Source organism: Chlamydotis macqueenii, chromosome 3, assembly GCF_036417535.1.
Source record: "Chlamydotis macqueenii isolate bChlMac1 chromosome 3, bChlMac1.mat, whole genome shotgun sequence".
Taxonomy (NCBI): domain Eukaryota; kingdom Metazoa; phylum Chordata; class Aves; order Otidiformes; family Otididae; genus Chlamydotis; species Chlamydotis macqueenii.
In genome coordinates this window covers 92,522,269-92,549,898 of record NC_141558.1, presented here as the reverse complement: position 1 = coordinate 92,549,898, position 27,630 = coordinate 92,522,269, and the positions used below count along the sequence as shown (strand labels likewise).

At 37.2% G+C, this 27,630-nt stretch overlaps 1 protein-coding gene across 3 annotated transcripts in view; it reads right to left on the bottom strand.

The window, feature by feature from the left end:
- Nucleotides 1-27,630, bottom strand: part of AKT3 (AKT serine/threonine kinase 3) — a 150,466-nt gene that overhangs the window by 9,325 nt on the left and 113,511 nt on the right. For all 3 annotated transcript variants that reach the window (XM_086743470.1, XM_086743471.1, XM_086743472.1), the window contains exons 9-12: nt 26,803-26,925; nt 25,152-25,280; nt 9,307-9,521; nt 7,669-7,756 (exon numbers count right to left, since the gene is read on the bottom strand). In XM_086743470.1, the coding sequence (XP_086599596.1) occupies nt 7,669-7,756; nt 9,307-9,521; nt 25,152-25,280; nt 26,803-26,925 (555 nt within the window). The remainder of the gene's footprint in view (nt 1-7,668; nt 7,757-9,306; nt 9,522-25,151; nt 25,281-26,802; nt 26,926-27,630) is intronic.

Here is a 27,630-nt window from a genome sequence, read left to right as displayed (position 1 = left end):
CACAAAAACAAACCGTGCAGCCATGTGGCTCTCCACAACAGCTTACACCAGTATTTATACAACCTACACCCTCACAGACACCAATCATCCCCTACAGCCTACGGGAAAGAGGGAATGGCGGATGAGATTAAGACGCATCCATACAACTCAACAGAGAGCAGCAGGAAGGTTTCTTAACTCTTTCCATACACTTTGCCTCCTTCCCTCACAGACCCATTTCCACCAACACAGCTGTGAGGACAGCCAGAACTGGGGATCACTCCTTTCGACCCGCTCTGCCCCAGCTACAGCAAACCAGCTGCAGATAAAGTCTTGTGGACATCCCACTCCAGACCCCTGAACTGCCACCAAAGGCACACCTCCCACTCCCCCAGGTAAATGATTTCTCTGACCTTCATGTATTTGTTGGTATATTGCAAGACACACTCCCAAGTCTAATGGGAGCTGCTCTAAAATAATTTACTGGTTCCTGCAGAATTCTTGTCAAGAAATGAGGAATGGGCACATGGAGCTCAGGCATCACCTCCAGAAGAAAATGAGAGAAATGTGGTAAGAAATCCTTTCCTCACAACATTTCAGACAAAGCAGAAGCACAGAATATGTACAAATGATGCATGCAAGTGTACACAGAGGGAGACGGTACTTCAACACCACATTCAGGAGACTAGAGACTGAGCCATTCGAGACAGGTTTTGTAAGCCATGCCACCAACACACCAGGCCACGCTACAGAAACTTGGCAGTTGTCTTTCTTGGAGGTGTGCCACCTTTGTTCATTAACTGTCACATTTTATTTAAAAAAAGAAAGCAAAATCTCTGTAAATTTCAGCTGTAGTGAAACTGTTAGAAAGACAAATGAGGTGCAACTGCTGCAGAGATAACCACTTAGACTGACTCTGAAGCTTCTCCAGTACATCCCAAGGGAGAGTGAAGCTGAAGTTCAATGACAAAGAACAGAACACCCAACATTAACTACAGCTCTGATGATCATAACGTGAAGATGCCTCTCTACCCCAGCAGCATTTCATGTCTGGTGCCACAAGGAAATGGTATCCAGCTGCTATTGCTGCAAGGCACACCCAGTAACCTGCATCCAAAGGGAGTAAGATGAGCTTTTGTTAAGCACAGGCTTTGTTGGTCTGTGTGAGAATTGCTCTGCTCAGTCCCGGCTGCTGAGCTTTAGTACCGGACGATTTTCCTCCTCTAGCGATCTGTGCAAATTGAGGCAAATTTCACTCAAACCAGACAGGAAACTGCACCTTCAGCACCCAGCAATTTACTCCAAAGGACCAGAAACACAGAACTTCTGTGTTCATCCATTGCACGCACACACACACACATACATATATATATTTATGTGAGTGTGTGTGTACACAAAGAAATAAAAGTCTAAACTCAGTGTGAGTTCACTGACTGTAAGAGCTGATGTTCAAGACAAAAATCCAATTTCACACCCATCTGTCAAGCTGAACCTGCCCTGGCCATTCCCAAGGCTTGGTGTTAGAAATGACAGCAGAAGCAGTATCAAATTCTCAGTGTCTTTATTATCTGCAGTCAATGGCATTTCCATTTGGCATCCATCAAGAGCAGCGTGTGAGAAACACCACTGTTTTTCTACAGTTCAAGACCTGGGAAACTTGCCACCCATCTCCTGGGGGAAGGAAAGGGGCAGGTACAGTACCTGACTGTAACAGTCACACGGAGATGAACAGACAGGCTCTGTCCTACACTTTGAGCTTTCTCACGCTTACTGAACAACCACATAAATACTTCAGTGTGAGAGAAAACACGTAACATTATTTGCTCAAAGATAACCTGACAGGAATCGTTTGTCTTGGTGTTGCATAGGCAATGGCTGAAGCTACTGCAAAGTGACTGTGATGCATTCGATCTGCCAAATGAAAAGTATGATGCTTAAATCAATCTGATCTTCATTCATCTTTTAATTTAAAGGGAATTTTCCTTCCAATGAACTCAAAACATAACACTACTTTAAGAATTTCATCCACCAACAGACTGCAGCTGAAAAGTACTCTGAGACAAAGTATGAAAGGAATAAGAGGGGTAGCTATACACCGCCTCCACTGAATTATTCAATTAAATAAACTAGGTAACTAGATTATAATCTCAAAACTCCCAAACATACTAATTCTTTACATATCATATAAATACTAAAGAGTAAGCACTGTTGTTCAATTTCAAGGTTTATTCATAAGGAATAACTATTTGAATCTTACTTACGGTTCAACTTCAGTACAATATTTCAAGTTATCCAATTTAAAAAAAAAATCACTGCTGCATCCCAACATGTATGCCTCTTCTTTATTAATAAATTACAATGTATGAGATTAATTCTGCTTTTCTCACAGCTCATGTATTTTGACTAAAAATAAATACAAAAAAGGTATTTCAATAATGCCTTGTATTGTCATCATATGCTGTATTTCAGCAATTTCCATCTAGGTCTTTATTATTCAAGTCTGACATACGTGAAAAACACTGTCAAATGTTACAGTTCTTCCGGACTATGAAAGTTAATTAAGTATTGGTAATTAAGTGTTTATGATTTGATGTCCAGAAATCAAACTTTTATCTACCTTAAAATTTCCTGGGTAACCAAAACTGCAAAGTTGTTATTTTCAAGAATCAAAGAGAAGAGACATATTAGCAAAATCAGAATGGTGGAAAAAATAAGTTAAACTGTGAGAAGAGAATGAGGTCACATCACTGAAATATGCCTTTGTATTTCATCACAAGCATGCACAGCTGGAAGCGCTGAAATAATGTCACAATTCACAAACAGACTTCTCAGCTCAAAAAATAAATGTATTTGTGTCAACAAACTAACTAACTTACTAAATGACATTCCAAGTAAACAGTCTATTTTCAGATAAACAGGAATTCATTAACTTACAACATACTACAACATTTTTAAAAGACACTAGCAAAGCTTGTCTCGAAATTTTATATATTTCTGATGCATGCCTGTTAATGTGTTCCCTCATTTATACAAAGCAAATGCTTGGTGACCCTAAAAATCATGCAGAGATACTAACAACACAAAACCTTAGTTCAGTCTTTCAGAATTAGATCCTCAACAATATTTTAATTTAAAATATGTAAGTCCTTTAAAAGAGTGTTTTCCTTTCCTAACAATAATTTGTTGTCCTTTTTCTGCTATTAGCTCAGTTACCAAAGGGAACAGGAGCCGCTGAGATTACACACTCTATCAGTCTGTACGCCCTTCCCTAAAAACTTCAGAATGGCTGGGCAAACCCACCACGACGGAGGAAAGACTAGGCACACAGACACTTCCCACAGAATTTCTGAATCTAGTTCACTGAATAGAAGAGAGACATCCCTGTCCATCCCCTCAAACTAGGGTTTCCACTGAAGGAAAGACGGTAATTTGAGTTGAGCTTCAAGCCAGTCAGTAAGCATTCACGCAGGGACTGGTTCATCCCCATAGCCGGTTCTGCCCAGGCCGCAGCACAGCTGGGAGCTGGAAATACCCCACAGACCCTGGTAGGACGCTGCATGTGGTGGTGGTCCTAGGCAGGGGGAGGAGGAAGAGCTGGGATTTCAGCGGTGGAAGGACACTGAGCGCAAATCCACAGGAAGGCAGGCTTCAACAGGGGGTTTTGCCCATGGACAAACTCTGTTTTCCAAGTGATACAACACAACAGACAGAGAGAAGCCACAGCCCCCAGGACTACAGCAACAAGTTTAAGATTCAGACACCCTCATGTGTATTTTTCCTCCCTGTAAATTCAAGCAGCTGGGGGAAGGGATGGTAGTCACTCTCTAGGTCTGCCCATACAGTTTAACATATCACTGGAAAAATAATGAAAAGATCAGATTGGTTAGCAGTTTTCTGATCTTTTTACTACTTCGCATGGCAACAACACAAAAGCAAGTAACGAGGGTCATGTCTACAGGCTTTGTTGTCCCACAGATAATTGTTCAAAAATAGTAGGACTCAAATAGCAACGTCCTAAAACCAGATGTTGGTATTTTCCTATTTCCCTCCTGTCTTTTTTTTCTTAAAATCTGATGCATGAAAGTACTTAAACATGCATTTAAGACTACAGTTACACTGCAGATTTTGCCAGGCCTGAACTCAGGGCTCCAGTCATGGGATTTCATCATCTGCCGTTATTATGTCTTGAGTAAAGCAAAGGTAGTCACAGCTCAAGGGTAAGGAACAGCTTCTTGCAGCTGTCGGACTTCACGCTGGAATCCTCTGCCTCCACACTGAGATAGGTGCCTGCAGCAAAGTCAGACACCCCAGCTTCAACCATTACAGCCGCTTGCCCCTGCTTCCTTCCCAGTACTAACAAATAAATTTGTTAGCACTCTGTAATTTGCTTCAGGAACACTCGGAGGCATTATGAAAAAGCAGAAGGAGATGTATGTATCTCAGCCTAAATTCCCGTATGGTTTCTTTCTTCTTCTTTCATCCATATTACACGCAGCAGGAAACACAGGCTTTGCTGAAAGGCCTGGATCTCCTTTGACGTGAGACTACGCAAGTGCTTCAAGCTGCAAGCCTGAAGACGTACCCAAATTCCTACCTTTAAGTTAATGCCCATGTGGTTTTTGTTTGGTGAAAGACCCTAGAGAGAATATCCAACAACTTCAGAATATTTCTGCAATCCAAATAAAAATACGCTAAAACAATTCTTAAATGAGTAACAGAAAAATTTCAAAAGGCTTCCTGATTCTAGCTAAAAATAATACAAATATTTTATTTAGAAGAATATGGCCTTTTGAAGTCTTTGGAGTTTGCCAAACTATTCAATTTCTCATACTCAGACAGAGATAAAAACTCATCAGGGCTGAGATGATCACAGGAAGAACTTGGCACAGGCTGCTCCCTTTCATATGCCCTCATGGTTTTTCTGCCAAAAATAAATACATGTGATCACAAATGCTAACTACTATACATTTCTCATTTAAAGGCAACGACCTTCCCTGCTCCAGTGTGCCATACAACATTTTATTATCGTTGTGTAGTACCAAATTACTTTAATTAGATAGCAGGATCAGAGAGCTAATAATTCCATTTGACCATTTGGATCTATTTGACCTGACAGAGCTACTGTTGTTGCATGAAATACTCGAAGTTTACAGATCTGTAATTCTGTCTCTAATCACACCAGTAAAGTGATAACCTAGTAACTATCAAGATGTCCTTAATCTCCAGTAAAAATGACAAAATTAGTAGCACAGGAGCATAGTGTGCACACGTACAAAACGATCCTCCAGCAACTACTTAGAATACACATGATTTTTTGGTTTCCATTATTCTGAATGTGAACTTCAGTTCTTTCATTGCTAACAGAAACATACTCCTGAAATGTAGCCAGAAAATTACAGTTTCATGGTGCATGAACCTCAGGCAAGAATACCGTGAAATATTTTTACTATGCAAATAGTTATATCAACTATCAATTTCATCAAGTGACCCTAGAGCTGAAGACTATGCTACTAATAATAAACAGCAACAGAAGCAAGCATAGAATAAATCTATTTGAAAAATCAAATGTTTGATGCATATTCCTCCCAAGTTATTTTAGAATACCAAAACCTCAAAAATATTAATGTAAGCCTTCTAATAAACATAATCAGTGAAAGTTCATTAACCTTATTATTATTACCTCTGAAGTTTGTATTTCAGAGCACAGCTTTACTCTGCATACTTCAGAGCTGATAAGACTGTATGTGCAGAAGGAACAACTGGATATTTTAACCTATCAGACAAATGGCTTTGTAGTAGGAACAAAACTACTTTTTAATTAAACAGAAAAACATACTGTCAGAAGTCATTTTCATGGCTTATTTTTCCATAAAGAATACCCCGTGTGCCAATCCTGCACAAAACCAATTCCTATGATCCTTGAAGTTAACTGTGCAACTGAGGAAATTCAATTGATTTTTTACTGGCAAATTTAGTTTCTCAAAGCAACAGTGGACAGAGTAAACAATGAATGACTACAATTTCTCCGGTTATAATACTCCAATAAGCCATATCCACCTCCATCAGCATAAAAGCAAAATATCTACACTTATATTTTATATATTTATATACATTCATATAAATGTATGTGTATATATATATTTATACCTGCAAAATGCCTTATTTTATTTTAATAGTCCAGAATAAGATCTTGACTGAAAGATATTTGCCATGTTGATTTCAAAAGATTCAAACAGCATGCTTAAAGTTAAGTATCTAGATTTTCTTAACTAAATATGATGTTGAACACAGTGTAGAATTGAGAGCTCTATTTCTAATGTAAAATAATTAAGAAATATTTTTCAACAAAGCCAGAGTAATGTAACAACTTTTTCTTTGTCACCCACTCCTAGCACAATGCAATCCAATTGATTTTAGTGTTTTTTTTTAAAACTCCAGAAAGATCTTCAACTTGTATTTTTAGATTTTATCCTCAAAGTGCTTCCCTGCATTGTCCTTACATATCCAACTAGTGGCTCAGCTCATGAAGTAACCTGATGAATACACTTGCTCTGATTATTTATTTTAGAGTTTCTTGAAAGCTCATGATACTGCCTGATACAATCACACTTGTATCAAGTAACTTCAGAGTACCATATTTTGTATCATCATATACAGGCTCTTATTTCAATTCTGGTATTTGTCATAGAAGTACCACACCAACAACCACACATTTTTAAAATCTCAGTTCAACAACAACTGAAAAAACAGTTTGTATCATTGACATTGTAGCATAAACATATTCTGCTCATTTGTATGTCTTCCATTTTCCTTTTATTTGAACAAAGTGAAAAAAGGAGAAAAATCTATCTTTCAAATTACGCAGCTCAACTGGCAGGTTAACAATGTAAAGCAGTTGGGAAAAAAAAAAAGACTTTATCAAAGTAGAAGAGGTTTACAGCAACAAGTAAATTCTTACACAAGTACTGAGATAAAATCAGCTTCTGTATATAAAACAACTTCAGTTAAACGAGAGTTTCAGTACTGAGTAAGATAAATTCATTTTCTAAAATCATCCCCAAAGTGTTGATCACTACAGGAACAGGACTGGGTTTAGAGAAAACTGTTTCCATTCAATTCCCAGTACTCACTTTCTCCACAAGCTGTTTTGGCTCAATGTTTTAATTCTATTTTAATTTTCTTCGATATCTCTTTAAAAATAAATTTGAAAAATATTTCTACTTAAACACAAACAATCAGAAAGTAGATTTTTGCTATAAGGCCCTTTCAATCACTTCATTTTCCTATTTCTATAAAACAACTTCTCAATAAAAGGCAGAAATAAAAAGACAATTCAGGATAAACTTCCATTACATTTTCTCACATTATCTCGAGTCATACACCTACTTTTCTCTTGGAGGCCCAGGAAGAAAAAAGGAAAGGAGAAGATCTGGACATTTACACAATAAAAGAAAAATCTTTCCTGAGTTTAGGTTGGTTTGCAAAATTTATTTTTGGTCTACTGACAAATTATTACTGAAAAAATAAAAGATTAAGTAAGTACACCTAGTTCAGAATAATTATTCATTTGTATTAACACAAAAAGTTGCAGAGAAAAACGTGATGAACTTCAGAGAGCAGCAGTCCTATGAATATCAGTTGAAACCAGCTTGCAGAAGCCAGATTATTCAATGTCATATCAAGACATACCTTTTTATCATATACATCTTGCCAGTTTACTCCAGCAAAGAAACTATGACGCATGATTTCTTTTGCATCATCTGGGCCTCCACCAAGTCTAAAGAGAGTGGGGTAAAAAAAGAAACATATTAAACAAGCATTACTCTTAAAGGGAGATTAAGTTATTGTAATGGTTGGAAAAGTGACCATTTGGTTTTTACTATCTGGGAACAATTTTCACCCATATAATATGTAATTCTCACCTGTTTAATATGAATTCAAGTGATACTGAGAGAAAATGTGATCGCAGAAGTAGCCATGCCATGGTCTATTCTCCTTGATTAATCCAACTACAGTGTTTGTTACAGTCTATGATGAGATTTTTTAATAATTCATTCATTTTAAACACATACTTAAGTTTCGTTTTCTTGAAAGACCAACTAAAGTTCTGACACTATTAAAAACCCAAATCAATCCAACAATGCAGACATAAAATTTTGCCAAGGAGGTGCCAGGCACTGAATCAGTAATGACTCACATATAATTTTTATACAGTGCTCACTGCTGTTGCATCTGGGTGCTGTAACAATTAACCAATTACCATAAAATAGTCTCAATCTGAGTCAATTAGTATAAATTAATAAATTGTAGGCCTGCTGAGAAGGTTATCTAAAGGTCATTGTAAATAACTGCACTACTCACTGTGGCCCACAACTTGCCAAAGCCAGACTCTGGCAAATCATCTTGTGATCTAGTGAATTCCACCTACTTTTGGTGAACTTGTCCAAAGTGATTTAAGCTCACAGAAGCAGTCACTGCTGCCAAAAGAGGAGGGTCCCACCCTTACCCATACTTCTCCCCTCTCACTTGCCTCTACAGCATCATTCCCACTGACGACCGTGAGCTGAGTCAGCTCACTAACCTGGAAGAAAACTAACCCCGCAAAGAGAAAACAAGGAAGAACTGGTTTTTGTTGTATTAGCAAGTCAAATTTGACTCAAGAAATTTAGTGAGCTCCCTTGAGCTGCTGCTGTTGGTGGAGAAAGAATCACACATCCAGTGAAGGGAAGCTCTGCCCCTTTCAACAGCACAGGGACTTTCAGGACTGCTCAGCTCCCGTCTAACTTCTTCCTGAGACTGGCTATCCTACTGGTCAACAGAAAGGAGCTACAACAGGAAAAAAGTTAATCTTAACTGAACAAGCAGCCCATATATGTTAAATATTGACAAGAAGAGTGACAGAAGTAGTTTGTGTTTCATTATGTTTCATTGTGTTTAATTTTAAAAGCAGCCTTTTAAATAAGATAAATTCCTCTCTAAAGCATTTATTGCAAGGAGCAATCATTCCCACAACCAAGGAAAAAAAAAATCTGTATTGGTATTACCCTGCTGTCAAATTACAAAAATATTCTGGACTACTACCTCAGCCTTGCAGTAACTAGGTATAAAGTTATTCTCATTTCCAAGCTGCCTTCCTCTTTGTTTCTCAACTATTCATTGTAAAATTCTCTACATCTCTGCTAAGCATCCCAGTTAGCCTGCAGTCTCCAGACTTCTCAGTATCTTCCTATCTAGCTGCTCAGAGAAGAGCACCGCTGGCCTATTTTCACATTACCCAGCATAATTAGAGTATTTATTATGCCTGTATACCCAAGTAATTTCACTTACCGCTTATTTGGATCCTTTATCAGTAGGCCTGATAGTAATGATTTTGCATCTGCAGACAGAGTTCGAGGAAATTTTATGTCCTCCATTAGTATCAGTTCAAATAGTTTTTCATGATCTTGGTTGTAGAACGGTAATCTTCCACACATCATTTCATACATGACAACTCCTAATCCCCACCAGTCCACTGCACGACCATAGTCATTATCTTCCAATACCTAAGACAGAAACCAAAACAAGTTCTAAGACATTCAGACACGATGATTTCAGACTGTTTGATGCATCTCTTTATGGATGCGTTTCCAAGACTTAACTTCAGTGTGCTACAAGGACTCCCTGAACCTGGCTCAATACATGCAACTGCAGTTGAGCTCACTGAAATTCCAGGCATACCGGGGACCATACTGTTAAAAGTAAAACAGAAAATTGAGAATGATCTGCTCAAAATGATCATGACTGCATTTTCCCCTTTCCTATATCCATCCCATTTATAGCATACACAGTTTTAGGAAGAGACACATCATCTATGGGCACTACTGCCTTGGTTAGCATTCTGGGAGAAGAAGTGAAGCATCTCCTTGCTCAGTCACTTCCTCTCTCCTTACCCCACCTGTAAGAACAAAGCCTCAAATTTAGACACACCTTAATCTTACTAAGATAAGCTTAGCTTCTTCATGATCTTTGTTTATATAAAAGTCCTCAATGTTTCTCCTGACAGTTTAATCTGTAGTCCAAGCAGCTGAACTGTTTGCTAATACAAAGAAATATTACAATGTTTGTATGACACTATGTTTACTATGACACTATGTTTACTATGACACTATGTTTACATGACATTATGTGATCACAGAAATATGGTAATATTTATGGAATTTGTTAACGTAATGCCTCCAATGTTGAGTGCCTAACAACAACCTACTCCCCAGCCCTTCTCCCAGCAGCTCCACAGAATTGGAATAAGGAATCTAAGCAGTGTATCTTGACCTTAATGCACCTTCATATTAAACTGTAGAAACGGAGACAACACAACAGCAGCATACACCCATAATGAAACCACAAGCAATAAGGAAACTGAAGGCTACTGTATATATGGATATATAATTCCAACACCTGAGAATTTCTAGAAGCTAGAAGATCACACCCTTTTACTCAATAAAGATAGAAGAGTTAGAAGTTAATAAAGGGTAATGCAGAAGGCACTACAACTGTATGTACCAAATTGCCAATATTTGCTGCAGAAAGATCTATTAAAGAGGCAAAAACCTTAAAACAAGAAAAACAAGAAATTAAATGATAAACAGTTCAAAAGATCCAACAAATGCAACTAATACAGTTGGACTCTATTTATAAGGAATTAAATAATTCTTTATAAAGAATTATTTCTGTATAAGGCAGATTCTGAAAAGCAGAACATACAAATTATTTTTTTTAAAAAATAAACTAATCCACAGAAAACAAAGTACTTTTTACCACACACAGACACATGCAATCACCACCACCAAGAGCTCACCCAGATTCAAACGGTAAGGAGACACACAGGAACAGTCATTTAGATATATAGTAGTGAAATCTTGTGACGTGCAGTAAAGCTTTCAGGCTTTAATGAATAAGGCAACCTCTAACAGATCAGGAATAACCTTTTTCCATGAGTACATTGTCCTGTGATTGTCTAAAAACTGTGAAATGACTTCCAACAATTTCCTCTGAAGTAAGGGCAGACACAGTCGGGGGACGCTAAGTGGCCGTGACCAGACCATAGCACATGTGCACTGCCCTGGCCAGCCCTAACCAGGGGTGTGGAGCTTTTCTCTCCTAATAAACCCAGCCCTGCTCTCAGGTATCTGGTACATGCTATTAGCAGCAACAAAACGCAATTGGATCCAGTATGGCAATCCCGGAGTAATTAATGTATCCATATTCCTAGTTTTCACTTGTCCTTAAGGATTAGTAGTAGAAACATGATGAAAAGAAGCGTATTACAAATCCCTCTTGTGCATATAAGATTAAAAAAATCATAAATATTAACACATTAACATATACTATTTACAACTGTGCCAAAACACACAGACTCGTTACATCATCGATATTTCCAAATAGAGGGTGAAATTTTGGAAAGTGTAAAATACAACAAATTATCTGAATAAGTACATATGAAAAAACTAACTAAAATAACGCCTGCATTTTAAAATTAATTAAACGTTTTGTGAGTTTGAACATATTGCAAGCTATTTGCTGAAAAACTCTCTATGAAATCTGTGACACTTGTCTTTAAATCACCGTTTCTCCTGCCACAGAATAAAAGCCTTTTCTATTTTTTCTACTGTATCTGTTGGCACCGCTAGCATTTCTGCTATTTGTACAGTGAGCTACTCTTTTCTTTTGAGGCTAGTGAGATATATAAAATTGTAAGGCCGTGGTAGATTCATTTTACAAGTAAGTTGAGGTGTGGTTTTTATGAGTGATTTAATAGAAGAAGGGAAAGGGAAGATAAAACGCATGATTCGCTGAACAAGGCAAATCACATGGCCAGTAGCTAAAGCAAACTGTATCTGGGGCTTTACCTAATTTATGCAGGACTTTACCTAATAATAATAAAAAGTATGAGCAACCTTTTGCTGCATTCCCACAACAGCAACAAAACAGTGATACAAAGAAAGAGCCAAATGTGATTTTTAACCTCTTTTTACATAAAATCATAAAAAAGCATAAAAGCTGGATTAACTGCCTCCCGAACCCGCATATCACCAGCCGGGTTCTCATCCCCAGCTGGCAAAACTGGCAACTCTTTATTTTTGTTTAAATACCTGGTTTACAGCCAGCCAGACAAGCAAGAGCATCAAAAGGGTTTCATTTAGGCAAACGGAAAACAGCCTGAAAATAGTGTAAATAAAGCAAAATGCATCTCAAATTATTCTAATATAAATGTAATGAAATTCTGCATAATGCCTCCACAGAAAATACACACAATTATTTTCTTGAAGTGATTTCTACTCCTCGTGGTGTTAAGAAACTCCAGGATTTGTAGACTGTGACAAATCAATGGAAGTGCTGGAGTCCAGCAGCTCCTATGACCAAATCCATACAATTAAAGCAAGCATGAGAACATGTCTATACACACAGCCCCAGCATCACAGAATCCTTTCCAAACAATTCTTGGATTTGAGGGATTTGTTTTTAATTACACTGAACATGGGTCAAGAAAGCTTTGACCAAGTGCTATAATGAACATGACACAGAGCTGCAGGCTTTCTACCTAGGAAGAATTCAATCTTTTGCCTCCCGTGAGGTGGATACCTGCTTTTAGAAATGCCTCCTTTGGCTGTCGCCCCAGTATTTGTGGGGTATCCTTGTATATGGGGTATCACAAGCTACAGAGACAGCAGCTGCACTGAGCACATACTCTAGTCAGGTGCATTTTCATGAAGTAAAGATGAAGTTACGTGCTTTCTTCCACAAAATTTGTTTAAATAGTCAGATCATTCCGATATATGACCTCCCTTCCTTCATCTGCTTCACACACGTGGGGTGCCAAAATCCCAAGCCACCTCGTTGAGATCTAGGTGAGGTTTTAGGAGATGACAGCTCTAGCACGATGTGACTTCAGCACATCGATAACATTTACAGTCACTCATCCCTATTTTACACCTCGCACCACGGTTGTGGTAGCACAAGTGAGAACACACCCAGATACAGCCCGGGGTTTATACAGATGCTTTTTAAAAAGCTGCAGAGGTGCCACAAAAGTTTGTGGTTTTCCAGTCTCAGATAAACATGCAAGAGGTTAAGCCACATACACACAAGAAACACTAGCCAGGAATCTGCTTCCAGGCAGATGCAGGTACTTTATGGATGTTTCACAGGCACTGGACAATATGAGAGCTTCAGCTAAGGGAAGCTATTTATTTACCTTAAAGCTTTCATTTGTATTGTGGCCAAAAGGCAACTCAATTCTTTTTTAAATGAACTAAGATAGCAGGAATAGCCAACTGAAACAAGGGAAAACAAAGTATTCTCTGGTGATTCCACTGTCCCTGCGCACTTTGGGGTTGCTGGAGAGTACCATCGGCAATGATCAAGTATACGAAGGGACAGTGCTACATACACAGAGCAAAGACCACCAAGCCCTACAGAGAAAATAAAAAATTCAGTTCACAGCCTGGACTTTGCCTTTGTGATGACTAAGACAGCACAAGCACTGCAGTGCTGCTAAGACCACAGCAATTCAATTGTGCTTGCCCCTCACACATAGCAATTAATTTTACTGACAAGTAACTACAGATCAGAAAAAATGTATATTCTTGTATTTGAATTTATTAACAAAAATGCAATATTCTAATATTATTCTCCACTGCTGAAAAGTCTCATGTCTTAGAGTCAAACATATTAATAAAAATCATTAGTACCACTGGTAGTTTTCTCTTTCCCAGAAAACAAAATCTATTAAAAAGACTCCCTCCTCTACTTCACCAGTGGTTGTAGATTTTAATCCTTAGGTTTATCAGTCAATACACCTGTGGGGGTTCTTTGCTCTAGGTACATCACTCCTTTAAGAGCCTAACATGTAGTCCACAGAATTTGATGTCCATTTAATTTTTATGGTGAAAACCAGTGAAAAGATATCTTTTATTATTTATTTATTCAGTAGCTAGAGCTGGAAGTTTCCTGGTAGGCAGCAGCTTGAGACACATCTGCAAACCCTTATTTACAAGGGCTTGGGGCAGAGACTTAGGAAGCAGGCAATTAAATGAGTCAGCCAAAGAGAAATCAATACAAACACAGGCAATGCTTTTACAAGATTCTGTGAAAATACAATTTTTTTTTTTAGGAGGACAGACAGCAGTATAACAGGTGAAGTTTGTGACCTTCTTAAGTCAGTCATATATTTCCCCTTGTCTTCAGTGAAAGTAGGATTCTCTGATGCTTCACTCATCACAGAATACTGGACAATACTGCCTCAGACACAAACTGAGCTGAATGTAGAAAATCCCTTAATTCTGTTTTTACAGCATTTTCTTGAAGCAAAACAGACCAGCCTCTGGAAGATTTTTTGTTACACAGCAGAAATTCACACAACTAAGAAACATACTTCCCACAGACCTCTAAATGGCAGTTTGGTTGCTGTAACTCCTGGACTCTGCAAACACAGACAAATTTAGCAATAAACTGGAGCATGAAAAGCTTCACGTAATTCATTGTCAGTCTTCCTCAAAGAGTTGTCAGCAATGGGTTTTATTTTTAAAAGAATAACATCAAAATAACAGTTTTGTACTTTGTTCTAGATTACCACGGCAACTTATTGGAAAAGCAATTACATTTTTGACCTAATTACCATTCTCTTAATACATTAGATATAGACTTTCCGATAGGACATTAGAAATCGCTTGTTGCTCAATCAATAATTTTGTCAGAACAGATGGGAAAATATTTAAACATCTAAACAAACTGTCTGCACACCTATGTTGTGAAAGAAAACTGAGAACTTGGATACACCAAGGTACTGTTAATTTAAGGGGAAAAAAACTGTTTTCAATTAACCTTACAGTTCAGGTGGAGTGTATGTTCCTTAAGCATTCCTGGTAAACCTTCACACATTTTTATTGCTACAGTTGTTGGTCTGCTAACAAATATTCACCCACATATTATTCAACAAAAGTTTAAAAGTATACTTGCTACAACTTTCTATCAATTGTGGTAACAACTGCAACAATGAGAACGTTTATAATCTAAACACTAATGAACAAAGGTAATACACATTTCTTTATAGAAACAGATTTTTATCCAAATGTATGAAAATCTTTCCTGCAGAAAGGTAGTTTTGCCAAGTATTAAATAAATTTAATTACTCTAACCATATCTTAGTACAGTGAAAGTATTGCTGCATCAATAGTAAAAAAAAAAAGTACATTTTTGTACTAGAGATTTTCCCCACCTTACCCAGCTTTTTGTTGTGTAACTTTAAAAAAAAAAATAGCAAACTGAATTTGTTTTAATTTGCTGATACACACCATGCTGCATCAGAAATGGTACATTGTGGTACAAATGTGAATTAAGCAAAGCCTCCTAGAGTAAAGAACAAGCAATACTAATTAATACATTTAACATCCTACAAAGGACTCTGACTTCAGTAGAATTTAAAATCTAAAACAAGAAAGTTAAGCTATTGCACATGACAAAGGTATTCTAACAAAGGACTGTAAGAAGTTAATGGCAACCTTGGCAATCAAAAAATTAAAAAAAAAAAAAAACCTCAACAAAAAGCCAAACCAAAAGAAAAAACAATAAAACAATCACATCACCTTAAAAAGATCCCTCCAAAGTAAAACCTATTCAATGGACAAAAACAAACAAGAAAAATTCCAAAAAACAAACCAGAAAGCTAAAATAACTCTGCTCTAGAATTAACAGACACCTTTCATAGAAGGCAGCAAGTACAAGCAAAAGATTATTGCAGTCTAAATAAAGATGGCACTTCTCTCATAACTCTACCAACTCCACTGTTGGACGAAAAACTGCAGACCTGTCCGTATCTGTATTAATTACCACTGCACTAGCAGTAGCCTCCATAACATACTCTGCCACAAGATGCGTAAGAAGTAATACATAATGACAATAACTGGGATATTTCTTTTTCTGGTTGCTCATTCTTCCTGAAATGATTTCGCATTTTTACTGATGTTAAAGAGCATTTGTTCAGCTTTTGTTTATGCTTCATTACTCTTGGAAAAATGAAAGGCTTTTGCTGAGATGGAAATAATGTTTGCATTGATTAAGTAAAAATTAATGAAAAAAGTTTCAAGCATGTTACTGAGATAGTTTTGTAAGAATTACCATACTTTTTCTTTTTACAAAAAAAAAAAAGTGTTTTTTATTAGAAAATTGCTCTCTGCTTTAAAGTTCTGCTTTGAATACAACAGTTTACTTATGGGCAGTATGGAGCTAATCTGTTTTCTAGTCTTTTAGTTTTTTTATTATTTTTGCATATTTGTTACATCTTTCCCCTTCAGAAGTCTGATATTGCATGTGGACAACTAGTTTTTGTGCCTAGTGAGATTAACCAGATTGCATGAAAATTCAAATTCCTGTTACATCATTGGTTATCTGGCTTCAGGAGAAAGTCTGTCGCTGCAGTAACTCTTCTGTATATGTAACTGAGCGATGCTTTCATAACCCCATCTAAAAGCTTCCCATCTTTTGATTTTGATACTGGTTATTGACACTAAATGATGTTCTGCTCTGGATACCCTGCCTTGTCCACATTCCATCATGTTCATCTCAGGGCCCCGTTGGCAATGCCAAGCTGACAAAAAAGCCCAAATTCAAATCACTAACGTTTTGGATGACTTAAGAATATAAGATGACACAACGTGGAACACTAAAATATAAGTGATAACAAAACAGAAAAAAAAAGACCACATCTGAATTTTCATGAGGTGCTGGCATTTCAAGATAAAACAACTTTTTTGCATTTTCATTTCCTTTCAATGTTAAAAAACAAATAATTTAGTACTTGGAATTCTAGTGCAATGAGAAAATCCCATATTGTGACTCTCCTATAAATTAGAAAGGAAAATATTTTCAGGCATAGATGCTATTCCTCCTTGCACTCCCCACTGTTCCTCACCCAGAAATAAAATGTAGCCAAATATACAACAGACAGCTGTTCAAGAGCACACGCCAACACTAAACCGCATTTCCACAGGTAAAATAAATTCTATTGTGCCTCTGCTAAGAATCAGATTATGCATGAAGGACCCAGGTAAACAGTGAGTAAATAAACTTGAACTATCCTTTTGCAGCCAAAAGAAGATTTGTTAAGTAAAGCACAACAACACAACTACAGTGTTTGGGTACTGAGCAAACTAACTGTACTTTCAGGAAAATGAGTACAAGTTATCAGAAGTTAGGGCTCTTTAGTTTTAAGCAAAAGCCAACATCCAAAAGCAAAGCATTCTGCCTCACCAGGAAGCAGTGATGTCTCATATTATAGGTTTAAGACAAATACCTACTCAAATATTAAAAAAAAAAAAAAATTATGGCATCAGTGTTGGTAGAATTTAGCAATTAATTATTAATCTGATTAGATATTTTTTATTTTATGGAATAAAATACATCTCATCATTGAAATTTTTTTAAAAGGAATCTTTTTTTTGTTTATATAGCTCAATAGATATTAATGTTAAGACTTTATTAAACTAATGCAAATAAGCAAATATTCAATCCTCATAGCAGGGTAGATCCTTGAATGTGATGGTCCACACAAAAAAAAAAAGATTATATTTTTTGTTGACTTAGCTTTACATTTGCCTGTATGACAAAGAGGTAATGCTGCCTGTTACAGATTAGCTCTAGTCATATGAGTATCCTCACTACACACATAATTTATTTACCATTGCAATAAAAGGGTTAAAATCTTTCTTGTGACATCAGAAGACATATATTATCACAACCTGCAACACTACCAATACGTGACATTAAGGAAAGACCCTTCTGATAACATTATTTGAGCATGGAACACAATTGATTTGAATGCATCATTTTAAAAGGCAGAAAGAATACAACTACCACCTTTCCAAGGCTCTGGCTGATGAAAACTAATGTTCTATCCTTGGACAAAGCAACACTATATAACTATATAAATATACATTGGACACTCATAGGTTCCATTTCTTTATATCAGTAAAGTTTTTTTGGGTGGGTTTTTTGGGGGGTGGGGTGGGGGGGGGCATTCTATTTTGTTCATTCTAACTTGGCGATCAAAGAATTTTTATTTTTACACTATTACAGAAGTGCATTTTTCTAGGTTTCCAAAACCACCTTATTCAACCTCCCCCATCTGTCACCATCTGCTTCTTTTTAGCATGTACTTTTTGTGTGATCACATAAGCATGTGAAAAATAACTAACATTCAGATGATTGTCTGCTGGTACATTTGAGGACTGGGCATAATAAAAGTGAACTGCCAAAACGTACTTAACACTTCTAATTTTGTTGGGTCTTGCATGTAAGCTACATTTGATTTTCAAACTGTTTTACAGTTGGAAAGTTGATCAGGTACTCTAACTCAACAGTAAAACTGAGACTTCATAATTAGCTCAGCACTGAAAAGATTATATTCAAAGAGAGGAACAAAACCCAGAAATATATCCACACGAGTTCACACATCCATCTTGACTGAGTCTGTCTGCACAACGTTGCCTGAGGCACATGATGAGATGCTACAAGGAGCCTACTTCTGGACAGTCACAGCGTGTGTCTTCTCTCCAAGCTGCCACAGGACAAGGAATAAAGGGCTTTCAGAATTACAAGGGTGTATGAAATCTCATGGAAATGCTGGAGAAGCAAAGACACTAAGCCAAGGGTAGAAATGCAGTGCAATTCCTTAACAATGGAGCAGATAGTGCTTCTAGGTGCAAAGTAACTGGGAATGGTGGAGGTATCTGTTTCCAGAACTCTACCATGCTTCAGCAGAGCATTTCTGCTTGTAAATGCCCTTCTTAATACAATTTTAATGTGAAAACAACAAAACAAGTCTAAAGCTAGAGAAACAAACTTACCTCTCACCCTCCAAAAATACATTAACCTCACTCTAAGAGAATTTCATGTACAAAATTCTTTTGTCTTGTTGGAGCACCACTATGGGCCTCTCAGGTTTTTAGCAAAACCACTACGAACTAGAATAACATTCATATAGTTATATCAACACAGACAATTTGGTGGAGAGTCTCATTACCCTTTCTTTCAAAAAAGAATTAACAGAAGTGAAGAAAATAAAAAGAACTCCAGTAACAGGAACTACTCCTTCCCCTAAAGAAAACCAAAAAGCCACTGACAATCAGTCTTCATTAATGCTCACCAGAGGTAACCAAACAGGAGTGAGAACTTGCTCTCCAGAGCATGATGGAAGACCATTTTAACATAAAGTTTCTTTTACACTATCTCTCTTTACAGTATTGCTTCAACTCTTCAAAGTTCATACTGGTCTTAAAGCCATCTAGCAAAATCTTAAGAGCTGCTTTCCCTTAATTTGTGCCATTTTACACAAATACCTTCTTCCCCTATTTACTTTTCTATCCAGTAGTTCGAGAGGCGGAAAATAACGGCACATACGTATTATGTTATATGTTATATAAAAGTTGCACAAAATTTCAAAAAGCACATTACTTCAATGTCTCAATTATCTTGACATTACAATGAAATTTAATGGAAAAGATAATAAAAAGAAAACCGGATATGCCACAACAAAAATCATTCTGTCCTTCAGTTCCTCTGTATTCCTAACCAAACAACTCTCCAGTGAGCTCCTCTTTGTTTTAAGTCACTCATCAATTTCTCCTGCCTCTTGTGTCTTTCTGCAAAACATTCTATTAGTTTCTATTAAGAGAAAATTAACAAAACAACATAATTGTCTTCAGTCCAAACTCTCTTTCCTGCCCGCAACCACATTTTTCCCCATCTCTAAGCTGTATTTTCTGGCCTATCAATCTGTGAGATCATTAGATTAATTTCATTAATTCCTTTTACCTCCTGTTAACCTCTCTTGCTATCTTCCTTCTTATTTTACTCAAATTCTTTTCTCTTCACCACTAAAAAAAAAAAAGGAAGAAGAAAATAAAAGAAAAAGGCCTTGGCTGTATGACCCATGGAACTTCATTTTCTCTGTAGCATAACATGCTGGTATTTTTACGTCCTCGCCTTAGTTAATCTCTCTCCATTGGCCTGCCTCCGTTTACCCACAATGTTGGCTACTTTCATTAAGTTCTTTGCAAACAAGCACCTTCATGCTTTTCCCCACACCTGAAGGAGCTCTTCTGTAACATTCACATTGCAACTTCTGTCTGCATTAAAATCCCTGTTTAAAACACCGCTTTGTTATGATGCCTGCAAAAACTGGAAACATCCATTTCCATGCCGGCCTGTCTCACTGCATTTCTGTGGTTCCCCCTCTGCCTATATATCGCTTAGTTTCAACTCATACCAGACAAGCTATGTGGTAGATCATCATATTCTCATTTCAAAAATTTACCAGACTGCCTTTGGCAAATATTCTGATCCAATGCAAGCAACCGTTAAAAGAATGAAATAAATGTATAGCTGCAGCAGTGCCAAAATGCTTTTTCTGCCCCTACCACACCACTTTATAATCTGCATATATCACAACACTCTTAGAAAATTCACCTTTAATTCCTATAAACACTGCAAAAGTGTTTTTTCTTGCTATAACTGTGCCTGCAGTAGAGGGTACCATGCTTCCCCTTGCTGAAATTCAGCCACTGAACTTTGATGGCCAAGTTCTAGACTTTGGGTCACACCTACACCAAAGCTGGATCGTTCCCAAAAAGAAAAGCTGTAAGTAAGAAATTAAGTGAAAAGTGAGGAAAGACAGCAGTTGCTTCTTGATAAAAGGCTTTTCCCTTTCATTTCTGTGAGATAAAAATCAGGGAAATAATTGATTACATATGGTCTCTCCCCCTCCAACTTCTGAAAGAAAGATTACCAAAAGAAAAAAAAATACTGACCAAAGAAGCATTGTGTAATTTATCATAATATTTCCTTCAGCTCCAATGGTCTTATTTTAAAGTAAGTTATAAGACATGCAGATCTTCTCACGCCTATGGACAAAGGCTATGAATCTACTCTGGTCTTATCGTCACATACCTTTAAGTGACAGTCACTGCATAAACTATATTGAAATGGCCTTACTGTATTTGTTTTTAAAAAAAAGATTACTGTTCTTATAGGAATGCATTCATCCATGTAGTCTGGATTTTTAGACTAATAAAACTTAATGAAGTCCTACCATTTTCCCTGTTATTAGAATACACCTAAATATCATTGATCATCTACATCTATGAAGAGTCATTTGCATGATCATCCATGAAGTCCCTTACAGACTTGTTCATAGCCAAAACATCTTCTCTCCTGTTTTTAAAAAGATTAAAAGCTTCAAAATGGATTTCTGGTATTTAAACTTGTATCTCCCATGACACCAAAATTTAGTACCACAGTGACTGCCCTACTATAACTAAGACTGTGCAATTAGTCCTAAGAACCTGAACTGAAATGCAGAGAGCCAGAAACTGCAATCTCATATAAGAAATTACCCTTATAAGTAACCAGAGCTGCAAGAATTTTTATTTCTCTGCCCAAGTACCTTCATTTCCTGAATGTTCTGTTAAAGAAAGTCTGGAGAGGTCTGTATCTTTATTAGCAGGTCTTTGATCCTTGATGATCAACTGAAAACTATCAAGATCTAAACTGCTTTTAAATGTCTCACAGGGATCTTTACAAGTACTTTCTCAGTTTTATTCTTTCTTTATTAAGCAAGTGATGCTGTCTGGAAAAGACACATGGCCCTGTCCTGTCTTTGCCACTGAAAAACTGCAAAAGAAACATTTTGTGGTTTGTTTTTTTTTTTTCAGAAAAGAAAATCAAAAATACATCTGTGTTTCCTAAATGGGATCACAGTTCATCTTTTTCTCATTGGATCTATGTTTATTCTGTAACACCACAATGATCTCTAATGTGGTAACTTACTCTGTAGCATAACAATGGAAACTGTCTCCTAAGAAAGTCTCTTTGTCCTGAAAAACTACTAAGGAATGAGAAATTCTGAAGTATTTTATACCTTTCAAATGGGGAATATTACAGATTGTTAGAGCAGAGGGAAATATTACACTTACATTAAAAAAAATGAAGCTTGCAGATGATAAAGAAATTTCACTATTTATCAGATAACCAAATTATTCTCAAGAGACTATATAATTTCACAAACAAAAAGTTACTTACTTATTCTTCAACAGTTGTGACCAAAATATGCATCTGTACTGTAAACATATATAAGCTCTGCTATTTGACAGGGGCAATTGTTTTCTTCCTAGAGGACATATTCATACCCTACCACCTTTTATGCTTAGCACATAACTACATAAGACAAAGCACAGTCAATGCTATTTTTATTTTCTTTAAACTGCAGAATACTGGCACTGGATAACAGGGAAGGACAAGGAGAGGACAAGCGGAAGGGAACATACCTGTGGACCATATAGCTGGAAGCCCTGCACACTCCTGGAACAGCAAATGCTTGTTGAAGGTACACATAGACTTCCAGGTGGGTGTCATGAATGATAAGTCAGTGACAGTCCAGAAAAGTAATTCTAGCTCCAAAGATGAAAACTGGCTCCAACCTGGCAATCTCATTACATTTCTTTCCTGTGGCCCACCATCCATTTGATCTTCACACAGACAGGGGCATTTTTCTGGATCTGCCAGATATCAGCAGTCAGTCTCAGGTCCTATATGCAAGGTCAGGCCCTACCAGTGTGAGGTGAAAGAGCCTTTTCAACAGAGGGTGGGAGGACTAGTTTGATCTCAGAAATAAAGTTTATGGGAAAAACACAGCAAACGTTTATTTTCTGATTAAGAGTAATTCTGAAATCACCTTGGGAAATAATTCTGCATGGATCCACAAGGACACCTTCACTTGAGAGAAGGTCATACAAGGAGGAAATCCACCCTACCCTGGCTTAGCTACTTCCCTGTTTTCCTGTTGGAAGCAACTTGCAATTTTTGCAAGATGGAATAGTGAGCAGGACCCCATGCTTCAAACAATGGTCCAAAAAGTATCTGGAGAACCAAGGTGAAGTTCTTGTTTGGAACTGAATCCACAGCACTGAATTCATACAAAATAAAGCATTAAGTTAGTTCTCAGGCTAGATAGATTCCTGCCAGTGCAAGGTTCCTGGGTCACCTGCTTGGTGCACAGCAACCTCAGGCTACCCTTGCGAGGTACTTGGTATGCTGTTCTAGTGTCCTCTATCATCAGCCAACAAGTACATGGGAAACTCAACCTTTACATTTACCAAGACCAGGCAAAACGCAAGTATATGCTGCCATTTGTCTTGGGATAAACAAGCAGGAATTCACCGTGATAACAGGATTAAAGTCCAGCTGTAACATTAGGATCTCACGATCTGCAATTTGTCAAAAGGTAGTAAGTCTTTGGCATTTCTGCTGATTTCTGTGGCCTGAACTGCAACAAGAAGTTATTTTGGGGCATTCATTCTCTGACACATGCACATCAAAAGACTGGAGGACCCAGTCTCTTGATGGTCTCTTTATCAGCCCCAGGTATAAAAATATATACGACTGTCTCAGGTGAGCAACTATCCAACTAATGCACTGGTAAACACTATTGTAGCAGCAGAGAACAGGAAGAGAAAGTTTATTTTTTGCAATGGCGTTCATATACTGCTAACTTCACCCTTTTAAATAAGAATGTGTGGATAAAGGTGTTGAGTCGGTAACCTGTCTAGGTTGCTTGCTCTAAACCCTCTATCTCTGAGGTAAAAGGGAATGAATTTTGTGGTTCCCAGGGTTAATGAAGAGTCAGTTTCTTTCAACACAGATTTGTCTAGGGTGAGTCTCCAAAAATACTCATAATGGGAGGTGGAGGAGAGAAGTGGGACTGCTAAACAATAGAAAGGCAAACTGAATCAAGTAACTTGTAGAAAGTGTCTAAAACTCAGAATGATCCCTTGCAAAGTTCAACGGAAGAGAACTAACACGTTTCCAAAAGTGAGAGATGAAGAAGTAGATGGAATCAACTAAACGGGATATTTGCACTCTTTGAGAATGTTTTCAAAACTGCTGACAAGACAACGAGGAGGTAAGAGCTGGCAATGACACTCGCAGTCTACACCAGTGATGAGAGTATCACCCCTTGTGTTCTTCTCATTGCTGGAAAATATTTTTGGTATGTAACACAAGAAAAGCGGCCACTGTACCAAGCCAAGCAGGTGGATCTGCAACTTGTAAAGCCCTTCAGGTTGACTAGAAAGTTGTCTCAGTATCAGGCATGTAGCAGTCTTGAATGCTGACAAGATTGGAAATAAAGGCTAATTCAGGATCCACAAAATCTTTGGCATTAAGTAAAAAAATAATGCTGTCTTTCATGTCAATACTAGAGTTGCACTTGGCAACCCCAGGGGAGAGGCAGAATGACATTTCCAACTACCAGAGTCAGTGCTGTTAACTGAAGCCAGACAGGACAAAACCACAATTTTGAGAGTGCTTCCCTTGCTTTTTTTTCAGTAGACATCAGTGGCAGAGCTGCCAGCACTAATAGTGGAGCACATCACTTGAGTGACTTGGGGTTCCACAGTAGATTCTCGAGTGGCCAAACCAAAGCTGCGAAGGGAACCAAAACAATGTCCTCATCTCCGTCTTTTTATCAGTCCTCGAGAAGTTTGTCACTCTGAGTGCTAGTTGATGGTAAAGATGGGGTGGCATGCTCTGGGATGCCCTTCCACATCCATACTAGGAAATGGCTAAGTTTTGGTATCCACCTCAGTTCTGAGGTTGATACACAATTGTTTTCAGCAGAAATATCTACAATTTCAACTGTCTCTCCCTGCAACTGGGAGGTTCAGATAAAATCCAGCAAATTCAGTACATTCGTATTCCCCTTCGCCTCCACTGAGGCTATATAAACACTCGTTAAATAGCTCAGTTAAGCAGAATCATATGTTCCAAGTGACAGACAGATGGAAGATTATTTTTGAAGAAATCATTGGAAGATAAAAACTTTAACAGAGGAAGGCAAACACGAGAAGGAAAATGCAAGTTAGAGGCCCTTTTAAACACTTAGAAGTGCAGCATCAATATGCATACAATCACCAAAAAGAAAAGTAGCACATACAAGTCTGAGTAACGACTGCACAGTATTAATCGGGCAGAGCTTCAGTTCTTTACTACAATGAACAGTTTTCAGCATACAAACACCATAGTCTAAAATTAAATGAAAAATAAACATTTAATACTGCATTACAAGAGTGTATTCTAAGTCATACCTCGGGTGCCAGGTATTCTGGAGTACCACAGAATGTTTTCATAGTTGCTGCGTCTGTGATTCCTTCTTTGCAAAGTCCAAAATCTGTAATTTTTATGTGTCCATCTTTATCCAACATTAGATTTTCTAACTGTGTGTTGGGAAAAAAAAATGTTCCTTTAGTATTTCTTAACAGGACAGGCTGATGCATTATATCATTTTTTTTAAAAAAGGTACAGAGTTATTGCTTGTGATAGAATATAATTTGTCTGTAATTTAAAAAAAATTACAGCATCTATTATATTACAACATCTAACAGTGTTTACTTCTATACAATTTAAATAATATAAAATAAAAAAATTTAAATAAAAAAAACCATGGCTAATTTCACTTTCACAAAAGCTTTTTATTAGCAATTTAAACACAAATATAACTAAAACCAAGTAAATTACACCTCAATATACCTCAAACAACTTTTCTCAACAGAAAAAGGTTGGGTTTTAAGGCATGTAGTGAAAATACCAACCAAGAAAAATCATAGTCCTGTCTTCCTAAGTCTGCATAAAGCCTGAAATACAATTCAAAGGTACGCATTTCCTGTCGAGTCTAACAGTGTCATACAAAGAAGATGCGAGGTAGATGACATCAGTAATGGAAGATTTATAAAGTCAAATTGCTCTTTCCTTATTATTTGGAATTTAAATAAAAAATCACAGCCTATCATTCCTTGACTAGACAATTCTGTATTTTTCCAAGATGTCACAGCATGCCAACAGATTCTGCTACAAACAGGTAACGCAGTATTTTGTTTTCTGTCTGCCTCCCTGAGCAGAACTTGCCTATCACTGACTCCTTTCTCCTCAGTTCCTGCACAAAAGAGTCCATGAATGAACTCCACTACTATGCATGGGAAAGTACAATTTTCCATACAAAAAATTAAAGTACTTTCACAGAAATAAAATAGCCTTGTTGCAGAATTTAAAGGTTCCTCCCACATAAGTTAGAAATGTTCCTGTTGAAATCAGAGGTCATGTTCCATAGAACACGGTCATACTGTGTCACAGAGTACCTGCAGCATAATATAAAAGGAGCTTCAGGCAAAAGAGGATACAGAACTCTATACACAAGCCAATCTAAGGCAAACTACATTCCAATATTACGAATCCTTCCTAAGATACAAAAGACAAAATACTTTTTAAATTAAGGCTGAAATGCTTTTTCTATTGAAGTATTCTGAATTATTTTAAATGTTTTCAAATCATTCAAGAACATAAAACTTTGCTGAGAGAAAAAGAATGCAGTCACATTGTCCCAATTCCCTATTTCCCTTGTTCAGGGACATTGAGGATTTTATTTGGAATTTGTGTTGCAATCCAAGTTAAGTCCTAAGTAATGGGGAAAAAAAAAAAAGGATTAGAAGTTCAGATCTCCTTCAAATGCTACTACTAAGGTATGCTGTTTCTTTTTTTAATCAAGTTAAAGTCAAGTAAAGTATCCACCTATAGATTACTGCATCAAATGGCTTCCTTCAGCACACACGGAACTTTAAAATCAACACAGATTTTTTTTCTCCATTAACTCTGAATAGTGCAACTTTATAATTACTTTGTGTTTGTCCCAGTAGTCTCTGCAAAAACAAAAATTTGATTACTTTTTTTTTTTTCTTTTTTTACCTTGAGATCACGGTACACAATCTTCCCCGAATGCAGATAGTCCAGGGCAGAGACAATCTCTGCACCATAGAAGCGTGTGCGGTCCTCTGAGAACACCCGCTCTCTCGACAAATGGAAAAACAGCTGCAGGGTAAACAGCAGGGACAGGATTGTAATAATTACTGATTTAGTGGGGGAAATTAACACAAACATAAAACACCTCTCATCACCATATTGTGATGATAGATAGTGTACTCTCAGTGGACACTCAGCACTCTTAGACAGCAGCTGGCTTATCTTTTCCAGGTTTCCAAAGGGAGAAAGCGAGCTGTTAAATCAGCGTTTTAATCAATATACCAATCTTGTTTAAGGCATTCTGCTTGCTACTCATTTAACCTTCAGTTACCAGAGGAAAAAAAAAAAGTATGCAGCAGTATAATTCTGTCCTTCTCCCTCCACCACTTCCTCAGATTTTTATTTTAAGCCACTGAGAAATAGCATTAAAATACTCAGATTGTGGTTCCGCCTTAAGTTTTCCAGTAATTTAGTAACTTTTCTTTGAATTTAACAAAATCTTATTCTTCAGTAGACTTTGACTGAACGTGTAAACTGGCATTGTACAAAACCAGCACATTCACACTGCTAGCAATATTACTAGGAAAAGTAAACCAACAACTTCTTAGGGCTTATAAAAATGAAACTATGTTATTTAGTGTATTCCTTTGCTGCAACAAAAACATTTCTTTGGGATTTTTGTCTCATCTTTAATAGTTTATAAGCAACAGTACTTTGCAGACACTTTTTCAACTGACATCTTTCAGAGAAAAATATTGCCAGTAACCTCAGCTG